The sequence below is a fragment of the Leopardus geoffroyi genome, chromosome A2 (assembly GCF_018350155.1).
Source record: "Leopardus geoffroyi isolate Oge1 chromosome A2, O.geoffroyi_Oge1_pat1.0, whole genome shotgun sequence".
In the NCBI taxonomy this organism is placed as follows: domain Eukaryota; kingdom Metazoa; phylum Chordata; class Mammalia; order Carnivora; family Felidae; genus Leopardus; species Leopardus geoffroyi.
The window spans coordinates 14,243,994-14,263,944 of record NC_059331.1 but is presented as its reverse complement, the minus strand read 5'-3'; the positions used below and the strand labels follow the sequence as shown (position 1 = coordinate 14,263,944).

The 19,951-nt window shown below is 55.3% G+C and overlaps 1 protein-coding gene across 3 annotated transcripts in view; it reads right to left on the bottom strand.

Annotated features, from left to right (window-relative positions):
* Window positions 1–4,005: 4,005 nt before the first annotated feature.
* SLC25A42 (solute carrier family 25 member 42) overlaps window positions 4,006–19,951 on the bottom strand; it is a 31,777-nt gene continuing 15,831 nt past the window's right edge. Inside the window, exons 1-8 of one of the 3 annotated variants that reach the window (XM_045492510.1) lie at window positions 19,400–19,499; window positions 15,686–15,800; window positions 12,144–12,249; window positions 10,166–10,191; window positions 9,366–9,532; window positions 8,867–8,983; window positions 8,095–8,246; window positions 4,006–6,281 (exon numbers count right to left, since the gene is read on the bottom strand). In XM_045492510.1, coding sequence (XP_045348466.1) covers window positions 5,974–6,281; window positions 8,095–8,246; window positions 8,867–8,983; window positions 9,366–9,532; window positions 10,166–10,191; window positions 12,144–12,249; window positions 15,686–15,766 — 957 coding nt within the window. In that variant the 5' untranslated portion in view covers window positions 15,767–15,800; window positions 19,400–19,499 and the 3' untranslated portion in view covers window positions 4,006–5,973. Of the gene's footprint in view, window positions 6,282–8,094; window positions 8,247–8,866; window positions 8,984–9,365; window positions 9,533–10,165; window positions 10,192–12,143; window positions 12,250–15,685; window positions 15,801–19,399; window positions 19,500–19,951 lie in introns of those variants that run through there. The other 2 variants (XM_045492508.1, XM_045492511.1) reach the window with 2 other exon arrangements.

Sequence of the window (19,951 nt, the reverse complement as noted above, 5' to 3'; positions counted from 1 at the left end):
TAATGGAAAACAAGGGAGGGGACAAAGGAAATCAGAGGACTGACCCAGAAGAATCTTCCAAAGAAAGAGAGTTCTGGAAAGAGACATCCGAGCAGAGGGAGACGTTAATGGAGCCAGGCAATGGGAACTCCCCAGGACCGCACGGTTCCAGGTGCTGCGGGCCGAGAACCCCATCCCTAGGCACGTGTCCGGGAAGTTCCAGAATGAAGTCCCAGCCAGGACAGAACAGGCCACACCTACTGGCCCAGGACTCCGAGATGATGGAGCGTGGTCTCCTCGTTCTGCTGGTCCCGCACTATGGCCGACACCCCGGGAGCCCCCGAAACCGGTGCCCTGAGCCCACTGGCACAGACCCCCGGCGGTGGTGCCTCTGGCCACCTGGCCCTTCCCTTGCTCAGCCAGGGCTCTGCGTGCTCTCTGCTCTCAGAGCTCAACACCACGTGGTTTAGGGACACACAGGAAGTTGAAAACACCTAAAGAAAAGCAAGAGAGTGACCGGCACGAGGCGCACATGGGACAGCCAAGGCAGGAAGAACCCATGACGGTCACAGGCTCTCACGGCCGTGCGTTAAACCACAGCGGTCTTACAGACTCTTTTTGGGACACATTTCACAATTAAAAAAAAAAAAAAAAAAAAGACTGAGAGAAACAAGGTGGAGCCACAGAGAAAAATAGGGAAGATAGAAGAGGGTGGTCAGGACCCTGTGTTTTCAGGAGGGGAAATATTACCTTGTTAACTGCCATGTCAGTGGTAGTCACCACACCTCAGGGCTTCTCACAGCAGGGATGATTCTGCCCCAAAGGGTTACTAGTCAATGTCTGGAGGCATTTTTTTCTGGAGACATTTTTGGTTGTCATGATTGAGAGGGGACAGGGACACTGCTGCATCTGGTGGGCGGAGGCCAAGGGTGCTGCTCAACAACCTGAGGTGCCCAGGACGGCCCCACCCCGGAAGTCCGCAATGCCCCCGGCCCAGCAGCCCTATGTTACAAGAAACGCGATGTGTCATTTCTAAACCGGCTGAAGAAAAGAGGACTTAAAAGAAAAAGAAAAAGGAAAACCCAATGGCAAGTCAAACTTTCAATGACTCCAGAGAAACGAGCAAAGGAGAAAAACAGCGGAAAGAAAAGGCACAAAACAAACTGGAAGCAGGACCCAAGATGCACCTTGGAACCACTCCTGTCCGGGTCCCTGGGACCTCCACCTTGTCCAGTCCTCAGGCCTCCTCCTGACCTTGCTGTCTCTTCCCCTGTCACCGCCTGGCCACCACCCACGCCCTGGATGTCCTGCTGCTTCCCCCGTCAGAATAGTGAGGATCTGCAAGGCGGGTGACTGGCCTTGGTGAGGATAGGCGCTGAATGACATCCTCCCCAAATTCACAGAAGTCCTAACCTCTAGGACCTCAGAGTGGGGCCGGATTTGGATACCAGGGCTTTAAAGAGACGATTACGTTAAAATGAGGCCATGAAGGTGGGTCCTGAGAAGAGGAAATTGGCTTTTTCTTTTTCTATTACAACGAAATTTAGATACAGAAAAGCACAGAGGGAAGACGATAGGAAGACAGCCGGCAGCCAAGGAAAGGCCTGGACACATCCTTCCCTCATGACCTCGGAAGGAATCAAACCCGCTGACATGTTGATTTTGGACTTCTGGTCTCCAGAACTGTAAGAGAATACATTTGGGTTTTTAAGCCCCCCGGTCTGGGGTACTTTGTTAAGGCGGCCACAGGAAACTCAAGACAGTGAGGGTATGTGATATAAATGGCTACCATCTCCTTGCAGGAGTATCTGGCATTTCTGTTCATCTCTGGATAGATTTCCCCAAAAGATGACCCTGTCACGAGGACTCAGGGCCCATGGTTTACCTGGGAGGTCACCCCAGGGAGACTCCCTGGGGATGGAGAAATGAAACGGGGAGGGAGGAGCCCTGTGGGGGTGCCAATGAACAGGTGACTAAGTGGGCAACCCGGGCTTGGTCCTGCTGGGGACCTGGGGGGACGGTTAGATCTGACCCGAGTGAACCCACCCCAGTGGTGAAGGACTGACTGTCCACAATCATTGGCCGAGGGCTGCTCCTGGGGTGTTGAGTCATGCTCCTACGGGGAAGCCCCCAGACTGGGTTGCAGTGGCTTACAGCCAAAAGCAGTTGGTGGCAGCCGTGACTGCTGGACTTAGGAATGGGCACTGGCAGCATCAGTTAACATATCCCTTGATCCCTACCTAGCAATTTCGTTCCTGGAAACCCACAGCCACACTAGTGCGTGAACACAAAGAGGCACATAACAGACTTGCTTCAGAGAGTGCCAAGAAGCTCAACTCTGTCTTCAATAAACAGGATAACGCGACTCATCTTGCCAGAAGTTGAGAGGCAGTTGAGAGCTTCAGGCAAGGCTGGATCCAGCAGCCCAGACAATGTCACAAATACGCCAACCCCTCTGTTCATCTCTGCTCCATTTTCTGCAGTGTCAGTTTCACGCTGGGATGGCTTTCTACCTTGTGGTCACAGGATAGTCCCAACAACCGCCTGGGCTGGTGCTTCTTCCCACAGGGCCAGTGGGAGAGAGAAAGGGTGCTTCCAGAAGTACTATCTGGAAGTGGTTAGTAAATATCTTCTCTGCTGTCATGGGTGCAGATGGAGTCACGTGCCCATCTCTATATTTTAGGGGATGCCACAGTGGTTGGGGGCAAGTGGGGAGTTGACCCAGACCCTCCCAGGTTTAGGGGCTGGTACAAGAGGTGGGACTGACCAGAAATCAGTAGGACGTGAGAGGCAAGCTCAGCAGTCCCCAGGAGCCACTACCTCGTTGTCATGGCAACAGATCATGAACAACCTCAATGACCGTCAATAAGGGATGTCATCACAGGCCACCACCCCAGGGAAACGCCAACCTGTGGCTAAACTGAGACAAACAGTACACAGTAGAGACCAACGTGCAAGAAATATGGTTGATTGAAAGCAGCTCGCAGAGCAGTTCAGGGTCAGCAAGGTAGAATGTACTCGAATCACACCCCCCACACGAGTGCGCACATCCAGTCGCCCCTCCTCCCCTGGCGTGTGGAGGCTCCCACTCCCCACCTCTGCTGAGGTGAGCCCTACAAGTTGGTCCAGGTAATGGGCTGCAGTCTCAATGGCCACTGAGACCTCTGGTGGCCTCCTCATCCTCGCGCCCCTGCTGACAGCCACACTCGCTCCTAAAGCCTCGAGCGGCCAGGGAGCGGAGTCCCCAGCACATGGCAGACAGGCAGGGCATGGGAGAGAAACCACAGGACTTTGCGGCCATGCTGGCTGCAGCAGGATGCAACCCATCCTGACTGATGAGGTGGCTCGTCATCCGTGTCCTCAAAAGAGACGAGTGTTGGGGCGCCTGGGTGGCTCAGTCGGTTAAGCGTCCGACTTTGGCTCAGGTCAGCATCTCACGGTTCGTGAGATCGAGCCCCGCGTCGGGCTCTGTGCTGACAGCTCGGAGCCTGGAGCCTGCTTCGGATTGTGTCTCCCTCTCTCTCTGCCCCTCCCCTCCTCACGCGGTCTCTGTCTCTCAAAAATAAATAAATGTAAAAACAAACAAACAACAACAAAAGGGACGACTGTTTATGCACAGGATGGCTCCGGAAGGACACATGAGAAACTGGTAACAGAAGACACCTCGGCGGAGGGAATGGGCAGGCAGACCCACTTCTCACTGTAACTCTCTTACAGTCTGAGTTTTCTAGAAGACCATGCTATGTATTAATAATTGAAACAATTATTACATTAAAAAGGTTTATTCAAGGGATGCTTGGCTGGCTCAGTTGGTAGAGCTGGTAATGTCCTCCCCAGATCTCAGGGTCCTGAGTTCAAGCCCCACGTTGGGCATGGAGCCTACTTAAAAAAAAAGGGTGGGTGGGGGGGGTTATTCAAGAATATATTTAAAAATCTGTCAAAATAACCTCAACCCTGTTTTTGGTTTGAAAGGGAGGGAGGGTTGGGGGTTAGAGCCGAAGAGAAGAGACATGGGCAGAAAAAAAAGTCATTTTAATTTTTATTAAATATACTCTCTTGGCACAAATCTTTTAAAATATATAAACATTATATATAAACAAAGTGTCTTCATGGCATCAAAATGTAACTCCAGATCAAGATGGACACCGGTGGGAGAGGTGTGGCCACGGAGGGCACCAGCCCAGCTGTGTGTGTGGCTGAGGCCCACTCGACTGGGAGCCACCTTGGGGAGGCACGGTGGGGCTGGCGGGACCTGGGGGCCCCTCCCCCTCTGCCACCCGGCCTGAGGCTCAGAGAGCCATTCGTTTGGTCTCACCTGCCTGCGGTGGACCCCCCAGCCCCTGCTGCTTTCTCTTGCCTGGTGGCCCTTGGGTCCCCAGCCCGTCTCCCTGTGAGGGGTCCCTGCCTCTCCTGCCAAGACTGGGCGCTGGGCAGGGCAAGGACAGGAGGAGCGAAGTCCACCCAACAAAACAGCCTTGAGACCCTGGGGATGAGAGTCAGGCTGGCCGGCAGACACATGCAAGGAAGGACAGAGAGAGGGGTCTTCATACCTGCAGGGGTCCCAGGCAAGGACACCAATGGGACAGAACAAAGGGGAGAAATGAAGGTCACGACTGGAAATGTGCATGGGGCAAACACGCCCTCTTAGACCCTTTCACACATCGTCGCTGAGGAGCTCTCTGTGAAAACCGACCCTCTGGTCACCTCTGCCTGGAACCAGATCACACGGGTCGGGGTTTATTGTGACTAGACCCAGGGTCAGCCAGATTGAAGAACAAAACCAAAAGAAATCAAGAAACTCCCAAAGTCATTCTGAAATGTGACACCGAGCAGACCCTAGGGGACTTCTCCATGAGACCAGCTCCCTGGAGGTGCCCTGGGGTTCCCCAATTTCTCCAAGAATCCCTCCCTGGGCTACACACGGTCTCAGGGGCCCCCATTTTGGGAAGATCAAGGCTGCAAGTTGCCTCCATGCGCTCTCTTCATGGAAATCCGACAACCCTGTGGGTCTTAAACTGCCCTGTGTCTTGGCCAAGTGCCTGCTCAGGTGGGGAGCCAGGGACATGCCAGATGCCACACATCCCCACAGGAGCCGCTGTGCCTAGGGGCAGAGGGCTAGGGCCCAAGGCCAAGCCTCTACTGGTGCGGCTTGTGGGATAGCAATAGGGGTGGGAGCTTCCAGGCCCAGAGAAGGTGACCTGGGTGCCCAGTTTCCAGCAGATGCCTCCCGGCTAGGACTCAGACCCAAACCCGTGGCAATTCCTCAAACCCTGCTGTGTGGAGGAGATGTGACCCTCCTGGAAACGTTATAAACCAGACAGGTGGGCGACAGAGGGGAAGACCCACTCCTGGTGCCCTACTATGGCCACGGAGTCCAGGATCCAAATAATCCTCTTGGGAGAAGGCTGTTCCGAAGCAGGAGGCTCTGGTGACAGAGGAGTCATGTCACCTGGGAAGTAATGGCAAAGGTGGGACAGGTGGGGCGGGGTGGGGCAAGAGGCTGTATTTGTAGCCCCAGCTGAGCAGAAGTCTGGCCCCACCTCACCAGGGCCTGGACAGGCTTCTCCGAACACTCTGGGACTCCCCTCTGTGGGCGCAGGGGCAGGTGGAGTCTGGCTCTGAGCCCAGTGGGCATGGGGTCACTAGAACCAGGAGCATGTCCAAGGTCACAGGGTGCCAGGAGGCGGTGCTGGTCACTCCCGGCTCAGGGCATTTAGGGCGATGCCTCCAGGAGACAGTGCCAGCCCCAGGGAGGAGGGACGGGGAGAGTGTGGTAGCCCCGCCCACCAGCCTCAACATTGCACTTCAAGGGCTGCCGGCTGGTGGGACCGAGGCCAGGTCTCCCAGCTTATCCTACAAGGTGCTCCCGACGTGGCTCCCAGAGTGGAACCATGCGCACCCTCCCTCCACGGGCTCAGAAACGAAAGGGGTCAATGGTCCGCTGCAAGTGGAAGCTCGGCTCCCCGTCTCGAGAGCAGCCGGCCCGCGGGCTCCCTAGCTCTGCAGGTGCCGTAGCAGGATCTGCATGAGGTCGAAGGTGGTGAAGCTGATGCCCACGGCGATGGGGCCCTTGAGCCAGTTCATGCTCAGGCCCTTGTAGAGGCCACGCACGGCGCCCTCCTCCTGCACGATGGCACGCAGCGTGTGCGCGATGGATGCGTGCGGGTGACCCGTGACCCCGGCTGTCTGCATGCGCCGCCGCACCACGTCCAGGGGGTACGAGGCTGACTGCCCGATGAGGCCAGCGCAGGCCCCAAATATCATGCGCTCAAAGGGGTAGGGCTGTGGGCGGCCGCTGTACTCTGTGGACGAGGGACAGAGGGGCTGTGTGAGGGCGTCATAAGGGGGCACACGGCCCGGTCCGTTGTGGGTGCACCCCCACAGCCGGCACTCACACAGGCCCGTGCTCTGTCCCTGCCGTGGCTCAGGACTCCCCTGGCTCCCCTGGGCCTTCCCATCCTGGCCTCCTCACCTCCCGGCCATTCCTTTTAATCAAATTTGAGAAGAAAAGTTTCTAAAAAGGCAAAAACTCACAAATAATCCCTTTAACCAAGTCCTACAACCCAGAATGAACTCCCATCTGATCACTCTTGTTTTCCCATCAAGCCAAGAAGGAAAGTGATAGGGGCGACCGCGACCCTCTCCACCACCCAGCCCGCTCCATGGGTACCCTCCACAGGGCTGCAGGGATGCGGGGAGGTGAGCAGCCGGGTGGACGGGACATGTGGGACACAGGAAGGGGCAGCAGCCAAACAAGAGGGGTTCTTTAAAACTGTGTGGTTGTAGGGGTGCCTTGTGGCTCAGTTGGTTAAGCATCCGACTTCGACTCAGGTCATGATCTCATGGTCCCTGAGTTCAAGCCCCACGTCGGGCTCTGTGCTGACAGCTCAGAGCCTGGAACCTGCTTCAGATTCTGTGTCTTCCTCTCTCTCTGCCCCTCCCCCACTCACACTCTGTGTCTCTCTCTCTCAAAACTAAACAAACATTAAAAAAAAAAAAAATTAAGGGGCGCCTGGGCGGCTCAGTCGGTTAAGCGTCCGCCTTCAGCTCAGGTCATGATCTCACGGTCCGTGAGTTCGAGCCCCTTCTCTGCCCCTCCCCCACTCACGCTCTGTCTCTATCAAAAAATGAATAAACATTAAAAAAAATTAAAAAAATTTTTTTTTAAATTGAAAAAAAAACCAAAACAAAAACGGTGTGGTCGTAAAGGTAAACTAGGAATTACAAACAGTGGGACACCGCTATTCACTCAGCACGCTGGCCGGACAGGAAGGAATCCGCTGGCACCCACGTTGGGTGAGTGCATGGAGACAGGGCTGGGGGGCAAGCGGAGTACGTCCCCAAACTGGGGGCTCACACCCTGGGTGTCTGATCACTGAAAACCTGGGAACACCCAGCAGCCCCCGGCAGGGGAGGCCCACTCCACTGCTAAGAGGCACGGCAGAGCCTCAGATCTGGCAGGATGGACTCAGAGCCTCCGACCCAGATCCGGCAGGGTGGACTGAGAGCTGGGGCCCAGCTGCACTCGTCGCAGGTGTAGGTAACTCAACTGTGGTCACCGTTTACAACATTACAAGGGATTGTTCCTGCTACACATAGAAATGCGTGTGGAAGCATCAGCAGCCAGTGTGAGGGATGCAGTTCTTGTAAAGAGGCCTCAGCGGGGAGCGGGGCTGGGGGTGGGGAACACAGGACCTCAGCTTCACCTGGAACATTTTCTTTAACAGAAAACATCTCGGAGCAACGTCACCACCTGTTTGCACCGGGCGGGGGCGGGTAGCAGGTATGGGTGGTGGCATATTGTTCTGTTTTTCTGCACTTTTCGAATTTCTCAAAATTACCTAAACACGAGAGGGCACTCCCTCTGCCGTCTAGACCGTACCCGGGACGCTCTGTGCACAAATGGCTGCCACTGCTCCGGATGACACTCTGGATTTCACAAAGCTGGTCTCAAAATGCGGCACGAAAGGCTGGGAGTCTAGCAGCCTCAGTGGTGGCTTGCTATGGGTCTTGTTCTGACTCGGACCTCGACCGGGCCCGGTGGGGGGATCTTAGGGTCCCGCCTCGGAGTGTGTGCGGCCCTGGGAGGTGCTGCCCTGGCTTCCGTCTCCTTACCTCTGTGCAGGCTCTTGAGCGTCTCATAGGTGAAGAAACTCAGGCCGGCGTAGGGAATGACCCCCAGCACGGTGGGCGTGAACCCGTGGTAGAGGGTCTTCAGGCCCTCTTCTCGGGAGATGCGGATGAAGACGTGAAAGATGTTGCTGTACCTGCAGGACAGAGTGACAGCGTGCGTGGGCTATGGGCACGCAGAGGGGCCGCTGGCCTTGACTAATTCTCTGCTCCTCCCGAAGACGGGCGGGCCAGGGTCTGGATGCTGGCGCCTTCCTTCTTTAAGGAACACAACCACATTGCAAAAGCTTTGGCATTGGAGGGGGAAATGCGTGCCTAAGGCTGTACCCCACCTTCACCTCCTAGGTCACTCTGTTACGCCCAGCCATTGTCTTTTCACCGTGGGCATTGGTAACGTATCTGTGCCAATCCAAGATGGAGACTTTGGGGGACACTTGGGGGGCTCAGTCAGTTGAGCGTCTGACTTTGGCTCATGGTTCGTGGGTTCAAGCCCCACGTTGGGCTTTGCACTGACAGCTCGAAGCCTGCTTTGGATTCTGTGTGTGTCTCTCTCTCGGCCCCTCCCCGACTCATGCTCTCTCTTCCTCTCTCAAAAATAAACAAACATTAAAAAAAAATAAAAATGAAGACTTTCGGTTTGATATAAGTACAAACGAGAGCCAATACTAGTAATGGTCCTAGTATATCGGCTAAGAGAACCAATTACTGCCCGTGTGGAGAGTAGCGGCAGAACAGAACGCATGGCCTAGGAACTCACATTTCCTTTGGGGTCACGGCCATCCTTGCTCTGACCAGGTCCAGGGGGTAGGTCAGCGAAGCAGCTGTTGTTCCAGCTAGTGCGCCTGCCAGGAGGCGGGGCCAAGGGGGCAGGGCTCTGAAAGAGGGGGAGGAGACGAGAGAAAATGAGGAGCCCCCCCCAAGACTTGGGGTGCCCACAGGTCTCAGCCAGGGGGGAGAAGCAAGGATTGGGCGGGGCCTGGCCGCCTTATGGCGGAGCGATGGGTCTCCTGGGCGGACATCATTCTGAGGTTCCCACAGCTGCCTTTCCTTGGCATCTGCTTGTACGCAGTCACGAAGTGTTCCTTCCCTGAGGACACTGGGGCGCAGTGGGGATCAGGGGCCCTCCCTGGACTTAGGTTCTGAGGGGAGCCTGGGCAAACGAGAGTTCTGCCGTGGTGAGCGTGCAGAGACAGGAGAACAGGGTGGTGGTGCAGGGTTGAGACGGGTTTTGGGGGCGGCGGGGGGCGGCCACTCACTCTCCGCGGAAGCCATAGTAGTGGCCCAGGATGCGCTTGTACTCCTCGTGGGCGCTGAACTGGATGGCGGCGTAGGGCACCACGCGCACCATGGTGGCCGAGTTCCCGCGCCACAGGCTGAGGAAGCCCTCGTTGAGGTAGGTGAAGTAGAGGAGCCGGAAGGCCTCCTGGAGAGGGGGGCAAGGTCAACACCCTCGCCTGCCCTGTGCTCCATCCATGGAGAACACCCTGTTTTGTCCAGCACTGTGACTGGGGCCACCTTATCGGACCCACCCCACCTTACCCCCCACATTCTCTGGGCCCCACGCAGGGACCCCTCTCTCCCTACTCCTCTGGCCCGAGGAATAGTCACGAGCCAGGGGAAACAAGGTTTGCAGACAAGAGCCCCACACAGAGGGTCTGGCCGGTAGTCTAGCTTTCAAAGATGTTCTTTATCTCTTCCTGTATTACAAAGGTGATTCCTGCTCTCTGTTTAAAAATGAATCAAGTGTGAAATTGTGGGTTTAGAACTTCAAGTCCTCTCCCCACCGCCCCAAGGATGAGTGTCTCCTGTTAGTTCCTGGGGTGGGCTGCATCCAGGCCGAGGTCGGGGCACTAGGACAGGCGGCCCTGGGGCTGGTGGGGGAGGCCTCAGGTCACCTGGCAGCCTGGGAACTGGCTTGTTGGGGAGATGAAAGGGAAAAAACACTTTGAAAAGCATCTTCCTTCACCCCTGGCCACGTGCCACCACCTCCTGCCAGCTCAGCAGGGCACAGACGGTGATGGCCCCAGAGCCAGGAGTCAGTGACCCAGTGGCTCACCTTGGCAGAAAATCTTTTTGAAGACACTGGAAGAAAACAAAAACACAATAGAGACCATTAGATGTAAAGGACAGGACCTCGGTCTGTGGGACCCCACTGCTGGGCTCAGGTCTGAGCATGGGGAGTGAGAACAGCCCCTGAGGATGCTTCCCTGCCAAGGGCTGAGGTGGGGGGGGAGGGTGGTGCTCTGAGCAGGGTCAGTCTCCTCCAGGGAACTTCCTCACTGGCTTAGGGCCCCCTGCCTGTGAACTTTTCCCCAGGGAAGGGAGCTGCCGCCTCACTCCCCAGAAAAGCGAGGGTCTCTGCAGGGGCTTCTGCCCCTTGGGGTTGACAGCTCGGCCCACCCAGCTGGACTCCAATTCAACCAAACCCCTTTGGGAAAGGCCTCCCTGCCTCCAGCTGTGCAGAGCAGCCAAGGGGCTTGGTCCTCTCAGAACAAGTCCTGGGCGGTGTTCCCTGCCCAGAGCCGACCCTATCTTCTCACAGGTGCAGGCGGCCACCCCAGCCGGCCTCCCGCACCCTTGATGGCTGCCGCCTCGCTCCCCGATTCCACAGTGTGCTCTGCCCTCGGGGGCCTGCGCCACAAGGGGTCTTGCAGCCTCCCTCTCCTCACTTTCCGAGCGTCTGCCGTGCTCCCAGGACACCGTCACAGTCTCATCTGTGCGGACAGGTGTGCACACCTACTGGCCCTCAGAGCTAAACCCAGCTCCCCGCAGGGCACTACGCTCCAGGTAACAGCACGCTCTTTCCCACGTTAGCTCACTCCTTTGGGAGGAGGCTGATATTAGCGTCCTGTTTTGTGGATGAGGAAACTGAGGCACAGGGAGGCTCGGGGACCAGCTCGAGGAGGGCCTGGCTTGACTCTGCAGTCCCTTCCTCCCAAACAGTTGAGGGGCAGGGGTCCCCGCTTGTGACTGCCCTGTTGTAGGCACTGGTCATTGTCTATGGGACGGAAAGGCCTCCTCTTCAGGGGACCCTGTGGCTGCTTGACCCCAAGGAGAGGGTGAAGGTTTTTTGAACTGGGCCTCCCCAAAAGGAGTGTCCATGTCCTCATGCCGAGTAGAAGTGAATGGGACTTCATTTGGAAACAGGGTCTTTGCAGATGTAATTACATTAGGATGACAGCTTACTGGAGTCGGGTGGGCCCTATATCCAATGACAAGTGTCCTTATGAGAGGAGTGGACACAGACGCAGAGGGCAAAGCAGAGTCTGGGGAGATAAGACCAGAAGCCAAGGATGCCTGGAGCCCCGGGAGCTGGAAAGCTCCTCCCCTAGAGTCCAGAAAAGGAACCGACCGGGGATGACACCCTGATTCCAGACCTCTGGCCTCTGGAGTGTGAGCTGAGTCGTATATGGTACTTTGTGATGGCAGCCCTGGGGGGCTACCAGGGTTTCTAAGTGGATTTTTAAGAGGCATTTTTTAAAGTTTATTTATTTATTTAGAGAGAGAGAGAGAGAGAAAAAATGAGAAGTAGGGACAGGGGGCCAGAGGGAGAGGGGGAGAGAATCCCAAGCAGGCTCTGCACAAGAGCCCGATGCAGGGCTTGATCCCATGAACCGTGAGATCACGACCAGAGCCGAAATCAAGCAGTTGGATGCTTAACCGACTGAGTCACTGAGGTGCCCCTAAAAAGGCATTTTATTTAAAAAAAAAAATTTTTTTTTTCAACGTTTATTTATTTTTGGGACAGAGAGAGACGGAGCATGAACGGGGAAGGGGCAGAGAGAGAGGGAGACACAGAATCGGAAACAGGCTCCAGGCTCTGAGCCATCAGCCCAGAGCCTGACGCGGGGCTCGAACTCACGGACCGCGAGATCGTGACCTGGCTGAAGTCGGACGCTTAACCGACTGAGCCACCCAGGCGCCCCAAAAGGCATTTTAAAACCAGTTTGCAGTGCAGTTTGGGGGGCTGCAGAGGAGGGCAAGCACCTGGAAGCATCTCTATCGTATACGACAGGCGGACAGAGAGCATTTACCTTGGAAGATGATTTTGGTTCGGTCCAGGGGAGCTACCGCCGTTTTGGCCAGAGCACCAGCCAGGGCCCCAGACAGGAGGGAGCTGAGAACTTGCCTGTGGTCGCTCTGCAGGAAAACACATGGACACAGTCTGTCATGAGAGAGAGAGAGAGAGAGAGAGAGAGAGAGAGAGAGAGGGAGGGAGGGAAAGGGGTCTGGTCCGCTGGGGACCTCACCCAGGAGGAACATCTTCCTTCTATTCCTGGTGGAGGGCTGTAACTTGCACAGCTGTCCAAGTGTCACAGCCCTGCTGGGCCCTGGGCGCAGTGGGGCACAGGGCAAGCCGTCATGAGTCCAGTGGCCACAGAGCCTGTGTGGGCCACGGTGAAAACTTTTTGGGTGATAGAGACCATCCACGTGAGAGGTGACCCACTGGCTGGGCTGTCCCATGAGTTTCCAACTTCTCAGAGACAGCCAAAATAGGACCGACCCCAAAGAGAAGAGTCACTGCACCCCAGTGCAAACCCTGGCTGCGTCCACCGTCTGTGTGCCCTGGGCTCCTGTGCTGCAGTGGTTAGAGCAAAGTCACCAGGGCCCTTGTGAGCTGGAGATCAGGCAGTGGTGTGAGGCAAGCAGACCCTCTGTGTCAGTGTGGCCCCTTTCCACAACTTTCCATCAGGACTGCCAGAGGCCAGCATTTGTGGTTCTTTTTCCAGCCAAGGTGAGGGTGACAGTGACGGTGCTGGCCTGCATCACGAGGCTAGCCTCAGAGCCAGCACTGTTCCCGAGTCTTCTCAAAGCTCCCTGTGAGGAGTTACACAAGAAGTCACCTGCTTACCATGTTGCTAGAGTCTCCATTCCCTCAGCTGACTCGGCCACAGAACTCTCGCCACCAAGGGGAGCACTAGGGCCTGGCGGTGCTCCCATCTTTCCTGGCTCCACAATGAGGAAGGATGGGGGAGGGGCAGGCCATTCAGTGATCCCTGGAGTCCCTGGAGTCTGACAGGAACCAGGTGCCCTGAGGATCCTGGGGACACACAGTGCGTATGGGGGGGATATGTACAAGCTCCCCCTCCCCTTGGGGCTGCCAGTCCATGGAGAGCCAGACAGGAACTAAATCTTTAGAAAAACGTGTTGAGTCACCAATCTTGGATGGCTGTGATGAGGGGGCTTAGGGTCCCGGGAGAACATGGGGTGGGTGGTGAGGGGCTGAGGTTGAAGGATGAGGCACAGCTAACTGGGGATGCGTGTGTATGTGAGACGGTATTACAGGGGGAGGAATGGAACACCCAGAGGCCCTGATGAGAAGTGGGGGGTCCTGAGGGACCACAAGACAGGCAGGGTGGTTGACACAGGGAAAAGGAGGGGGCGCAGGGAGGAGAGAAGAGATCAAAGGCAAGTGGGGGCTGGACTCCAGGGAGCCTGGGGGCCCAGCAAGCAGACAGGGCCTGCTTGTAACCCTAACCAGAGAGGAGACAGCGCCTGCAGAAACTCAGGGTGGAGAGACGGAGGCGAGGCCCAGGGGATGGATGAGAGGCATCTGGGGGGTACAATTGGCAGCCTGGGTCTGAGTGGGCATGGTGGAGTCCAGGGTCACTCCCCGAGTTTGCTCAGCTCAGTGGGTAGATCAAGGGTGAAGGGCTGGATTCCAAGTGTGTCTGCACACCTGGCCTGCACCTGGGCTCTGTCCTAACTGCCTGCACTGACCATGGCCTTTCTGATGTCCCTTTTCTCGTCTCTGACACTGATGTGTTGTCTCCTGGCCAGGTCTGGGTGCCTCCAGGGGCCGTGGTGCCCTGTGATCTGGCCCTGTCTCTGGAGGGCTTCACCTCCTGTTCCTTAATGCCCCCAGTACCTCCCCCACCAGCTTGGCCCTCTCTTCCCTAGAGAAACAATCTCTCATGGCAGTGTTTTCCCTTCTCAGTTTCTGTGGCAGAGCTTCACCGTGGGCTTCCATATTCTCCTCGCTTTACAGAAGCCTGTCACTGGGCCCCCATGCCTTTTCTGGATCACACAGAAGGTTCTGGAGGTCTGGTTCCACCACCTTGAGAAGTGTAGACGGCAGAAGCCGTGAGGTTCAGTGGTGTTCCTGGCAGCAGCTCCAAGGCCCAAGTGGCTCCCAATTTCCTCTCTGAATCAGTGTGATGACCGTTCGTCTCGCGGGCCGCTGAGAGCAGAGGGAGTCCCCTGTGGACAGGCCACGTGCCCTCCTGGTCCTAGAGGTGGAGCCGACGCGTCCCTTCCACGCCCTTCACTAGGCAACTTCCTGCGCAGCCTGCAGTTCTCACGGTCATAAAACTACTTCTGCACGTCGGGAACACACGGCTGTCAGCCCTGACTCAGGATGTGGTGCTCCGGGGATGTGCTGGGAGCCCAGTTCACATGCTCGGCGGATGAGGCCGCTGCTGCCTGTGGCCAACGCTTCCGGTGACCCTTAAACAACCATGCCTGGCTTATTCTTGAAAGAGCTCGGCCCAGGCACCAGGGAGCTGTCAGTCTCTGTATGTATCATATGGAAAGCACCTGCGAACGAAGAACGAGGCGGACGGCCTAGTAGAGAGAAAGTGGGCAATCCAGACAGGATCCACACGGGCTGCGAACACCACAAGAGGATGCTCAGCTCCTTAACCAAAGAAACGGCTTTACAGAGGAAGCTCCCCACCGCTGATTGGTCAAGTGAACCAAGACTGGTGGCAGTGGCTGGCTAGCATGGAGAACCAGTACTGCACGTGGCTTGGCACACAACGGGCGCTGGTCCTTTTGCTGGGCACGTCCACTTGGTGGGATTCAGGCAGCCAGCCAGAGGCAGGGGGCTGACATCTCCCTCTTGTTCTGTGGGGAAGTTCACTAACCTGTGAGGGATGGGTGTGCCCGCTCTGGGGTCTGGCCTCACTCTCCCTGCATCCACCCCCAGTGTGGCCGTCCTCCCTCCCACCTGGTGCTCCAAGGGGGACCTAGAATTGGAGGAGAGGTTGGGAGGGCCAGAGGATGCTGCTTCGGCCTTTGATGCTGTGGACTTTGAGAATGGCCCACGTGCCCTGGAGCTGGGTTTCTGTGTGGGCTGGGGCAGTCTGTGTTCCAGGTTCCACTGGAAGAACGTCTACTGGCTTCTATGGTGAACAAGGATGGAGCCAATCCAATTTCTTTAAAGGGGAACATACCTTTTCTTCAACTGAAGGGCGGAATCCGAGACGAGCTTCAGAGAGGAAAACTGGCAGCTGAGAGCACACCCCACATGCGAGCCCCCTCCCCCACAGCTGGCCCTGCCCGTGATTAATTCTAGAATCTGAGTGAGAAAAAAGGACACTTTCTGACATTCTAGCCAAATCTGGGCGAGGTTCTGGCTTCTTACTAAGCGGCTGGGCAGGTTGGAACCACACGGCAAACGGGACTTTAAATGGAACAGAAGGTGGCCAGCCGGCACTGCCTGCCCCTCATGGCCTCCCAACAACACAGCTCTGAAAGGATTGTGTGTGCGTGTGTGTGTGATTTGTAACGGGGTGCAGGAACACAGAAGAGAGAGAGCTCATGAAAACGCCCATCGGGGAGGCGGGGTACTTGCCTTGGGATTAACAGGTGAGGGCAGGACGGCCTCGGCATCCTCACGCACACGCACCGCACTTTCCTTCACACCATTACCCATTCCAGGCCAGCTCCAGGCAGCAGGAGACTTGGTCCTGGGAGAGGGAGGCAGGGTGAGACCCAGTGAGAGGAAGACCTCCCCCACGAGCCTTAGGCCTGTGACTCATCCCTGAGTCACCTGAAGCGAGAACTGCCCTAGCTGGGTGCTCTTTCCAGCCTGGCTTCTGTCTCCCTGCAGGGGAAGGACTCTGGCACCTGCATCTGAATGCCAGTCCCCAGCATTGGCTTAATCATTTACAAAAGCCCTTCTCATCTTTGATTTGCTCATCACAAACAAGCCTCTGAGCTGTCTGTTCTTTTTGAACCGAGTAACAACCCCAGGCAGATGGGCTCAGAGAGGTTAAGCCACCCCTGCAAGGTCACACAGCAGGAGGCAGAGGTGTGGCTGGCTGTGGAGGGGGGGGGGAGGGTCCCACCTGCCTGGACCCAAGCACCCACTGGGCTTTTGTCAGCTTGGACCTGAGTATCTATCAACAGAAACACTTAGAAAATTAATCGTTTTCCTACTGTAAGTTTGCCTGATGTTTCTGGCCAAGCTTACAGTAAAGGGTCCTAATACTTGAGGATTCCTCCCTGGAACCTATATTTAACCTCTGAGTGGAAGTGCATGCAAAGCCCAGCAAACCACAGTGACAGGAACAGAAGGAAAAAAGAATGAAAGACTAGTGCCACCAAGATGCCGACTGTGCATTGGTGTTTGGGGGATGGGGGGAAGCGGGGGTGCTCGGGTCCCATGCTTTAAAATCAGCCAATAAATTGGGGCGCCTGAGTGGCCCAGCTGGTCAAGAGTCTGACTCCAGCTCAGGTCATGATCTCGCAGTTCGTGGGTTTGAGGCCTCATGTTGGACTCTGCACCGACAGTGCAGAGCCTGCTTGGGGTTTTCTCTCTCTGCCCCTCACCCATGTGTGTGCGCACGCATTCTCTCTCCCTCTCTCCCTCTCTCTCTCTCTCAAAATAAATAAATAAACTTTAAAAAATCATCCAATAAATCAATACACTTTCCCACAAAATAATGCAGACTGTTAAAGCCTCTCCTGCCCTCCAGGCCTTCCCAGGCCCTCCCAGGTCAATCCCAGGGCAGAAGGTCCTAGACAGCACAAACAGGATTCCCCTCCACTTGTCCTCTGCTGCTGTTTCCTACCTAAAATGGGCCCTGGCTCCAGGAAGCATGGCTGCTTCCAAGATGGCAGGAAGCATAAAAATGAGCCCAGAGCACCCTCAGGTGCCAGGGAGGAACCAAAGCCAATGGCGGTGTGACAATGAGACATGCAGGGGAGTCAAAGAGCTCCCAGTGGCCCACAGCTGGAACTCTCTGAGCAACAAGTACTGGATTATCATCCAACATATAAATTAAATACCCACAAGTCCGCAGATAGAAATAAATGATGAGGGGTGCCTGGCAGTCAACGGAACATATGACTCTTGATCTTGGGGTTGTGGGTTTGAGTCTCACGCTGAGTGTAGAGATTACTTAAAAAGAAAATCTTTAAAAAAAAAAATAAAGAGGGGCGCCTGGGTGGCGCAGTCGGTTAAGCGTCCGACTTCAGCCAGGTCACGATCTCGCGGTCCGTGAGTTCGAGCCCCGCGTCGGGCTCTGGGCTGATGGCTCAGAGCCTGGAGCCTGTTTCCGATTCTGTGTCTCCCTCTCTCTGACCCTCCCCCGTTCATGCTCTGTCTCTCTCTGTCCCAAAAATAAATAAACGTTGAAAAAAAAAAAATTAAAAAAAAAAAAAAAAAAAAGAAATAGGGGTACCTGGGTGGCTCAGTTGGTTAAGTGTCTGACTCTTGATTTCAGCCCAAGTCATGATCTCGTGGTTTGTGAGATCAAGCCCATTGTCTGTGCTGACAACGCAGAGCCTGCTTGAGATTCTCTCTCTCTCTCTCTCTCTCTCTCTCTCAAAATAAATAAATAAACATTAAAAAAAGAAAGAAATGATTGAATACAGAAATAAATGGGAAGAAGAGACAAATCCCCCAGGCAAATACTTTGTGCAGAAACTCCACTCTTGAGGGGGCATGGGTGCGTGGCTCCCCACCCCTCAGGTGTGGGCTGCGTGTGGTGATTTCCTTCCAAGGACAGGACACCTGACGGGTCCCACCTCAGCCAGGTGATCAAGGTCAATATCAAATGAGTCATGCTGGTGGCCTGTGCGGTGGACACGGTATGCATCATGATGAGAAGGGCACTTTACCCATGTGGTCCTCATTAAACCCATCACACAGGGCCAACCATGAAAAAACAGCAAGCAAATCCTAGTTGGGGGGCGTCATACAAAATACCTGACTTGTTCTCCTCAAAATCGTTGAGGTCAAGGGGTGCCTGGGTGGCTCAGTCGGTTGAGCGTCTGACTTCGGCTCAGGTCATGCTCTCACAGTTTGTGGGTTCGAGCCCTGTGTCGGGCTCTGTGCTGACAGCTCGGAGCCTGGAGCCTGCTTCGGATTCTGTGTCTCTCTCTCTCTCTGCCCCTCCCCCACTCATGCTCGCTCGCTCTCTCTCTCTCTCTCTCTCTCAAATAAACATTAAAAAAAATTTTTTTTTAATTGTCAAGGTCATCAAAAAAACAAGAAAGTCCAAAAAACTGTCTCAGCCCAGAAGAGCCTAAGGAGATGTGAGGATTAGATGTCAGGTGAGATTTGGGGACAAGAAAAGGATATTAGGGGAAACTGAGGAAACGTGAATAAACTATGGCCTTTAATTAATAGTAACCTATCAGTATTTATACATTTGTAAAAAATGTACCAAAGTAATGTAAAATGTTATTAAAAGGGGAAACTAGGTGTGTGGGGTGTAGGGGAACTGTTGTCTTTGCCAATTTTTTTTTTAATTTTTTTTTCAACGTTTATTTATTTTTGGGACAGAGAGAGACAGAGCATGAATGGGGGAGGGGCAGAGAGAGAGGGAGACACAGAATCGGAAACAGGCTCCAGGCTCTGAGCCGTCAGCACAGAGCCTGACGCGGGGCTCGAACTCACGGGCTCGAACTCACGGGCCGCGAGATCGTGACCTGGCTGAAGTCGGACGCTTAACCGACTGCGCCACCCAGGCGCCCCAACCAATTTTTATATAAATCCAAAACTTTTCACAAACCAACAACGAGAAGCTAGGCTCTAGGGACCTTTTCAAGCCAGCTGCTGGGGTACCGGCCTATAGGGTGCACCGAGACTGTCTCGTCCCCTCACCCCCTAGCGTGTACGGCTGTGGCTCCGCACCGTCCCTGACGCTACGGATTCCAGGGGATGGTCCCCACATCTGGGCGCTCGGATGGGTGGTGCAGCCTTTCTTAGGGCTGTGTCGAGGCATGGGCATGTTAAGTGTGGACACATTCTGCAAAAGTGTCTTCCCGAGACAGCATCCAGCCCTTTGGTCCCAGCCACACGAGGCCCTGATCTGTGGCCTCACCCTCCTTCCATTCCTCCCTCCCTCCAACTCCTGCCATAGCTGCTTTGGAGGCAGGCAGGTGGTGCTCTGCACAGACGGGATGTACAAGCTCAGGTGGGGGCGGCCCGTGGAGCCCCCTGGACCTTTTTTCCCTCGGTTGCCTGGCTCCAGGACAGGCAGAGAATTCTCGGCGCAGAGAATTCATTAAGGGGCCCGGGTGTGGTGGACGCAGACAGAAACAAACCCATGCAGACCTATAAGAGTGTGTTGCTGCAGGTGACAGAGCGCCCAAAGCAAGTCATAGGGCATGCTAGGACAGAGGGCTGACGGGTAGCTCCCAAGAGACATCTCCACCTGGAATTTGTGAATGTGATATGATTAGAAAAAGGGTCTTTGCAGACGTAATTAAGGTAGGGATCTTGAGATGAGATCATCCTGGATCATCCCTACATCCAATGTGATCTGATAAGACAGAAGAGAACACATAGGCAGGAAGGCCATGTGACCACAGAGGCAGAGATTTGAGTGACGTGGTCACAAGCTGGCCACTGCTGGAGTCCCCAGAAGCTGGCAGAGACCAGATCTTGCCCTGGAGCCTTCAGAGTGCACGGTCACACACCTTAGTTTTGAACTTTTAACTTCCAGAATTATGAGAGAATAAAAATCACCAGTTTGTGGTGATTTGTTATGGCAGCCACAAGAAACTAAGACTAAGAGCCCTTTTTAGGGAAGAGACGGGGGGGCTCCAGGCACCCCCACCCCAGTAGAGTGAAAGGTCTCAGGCTGCCAGCTGTTCACCAGGGTCC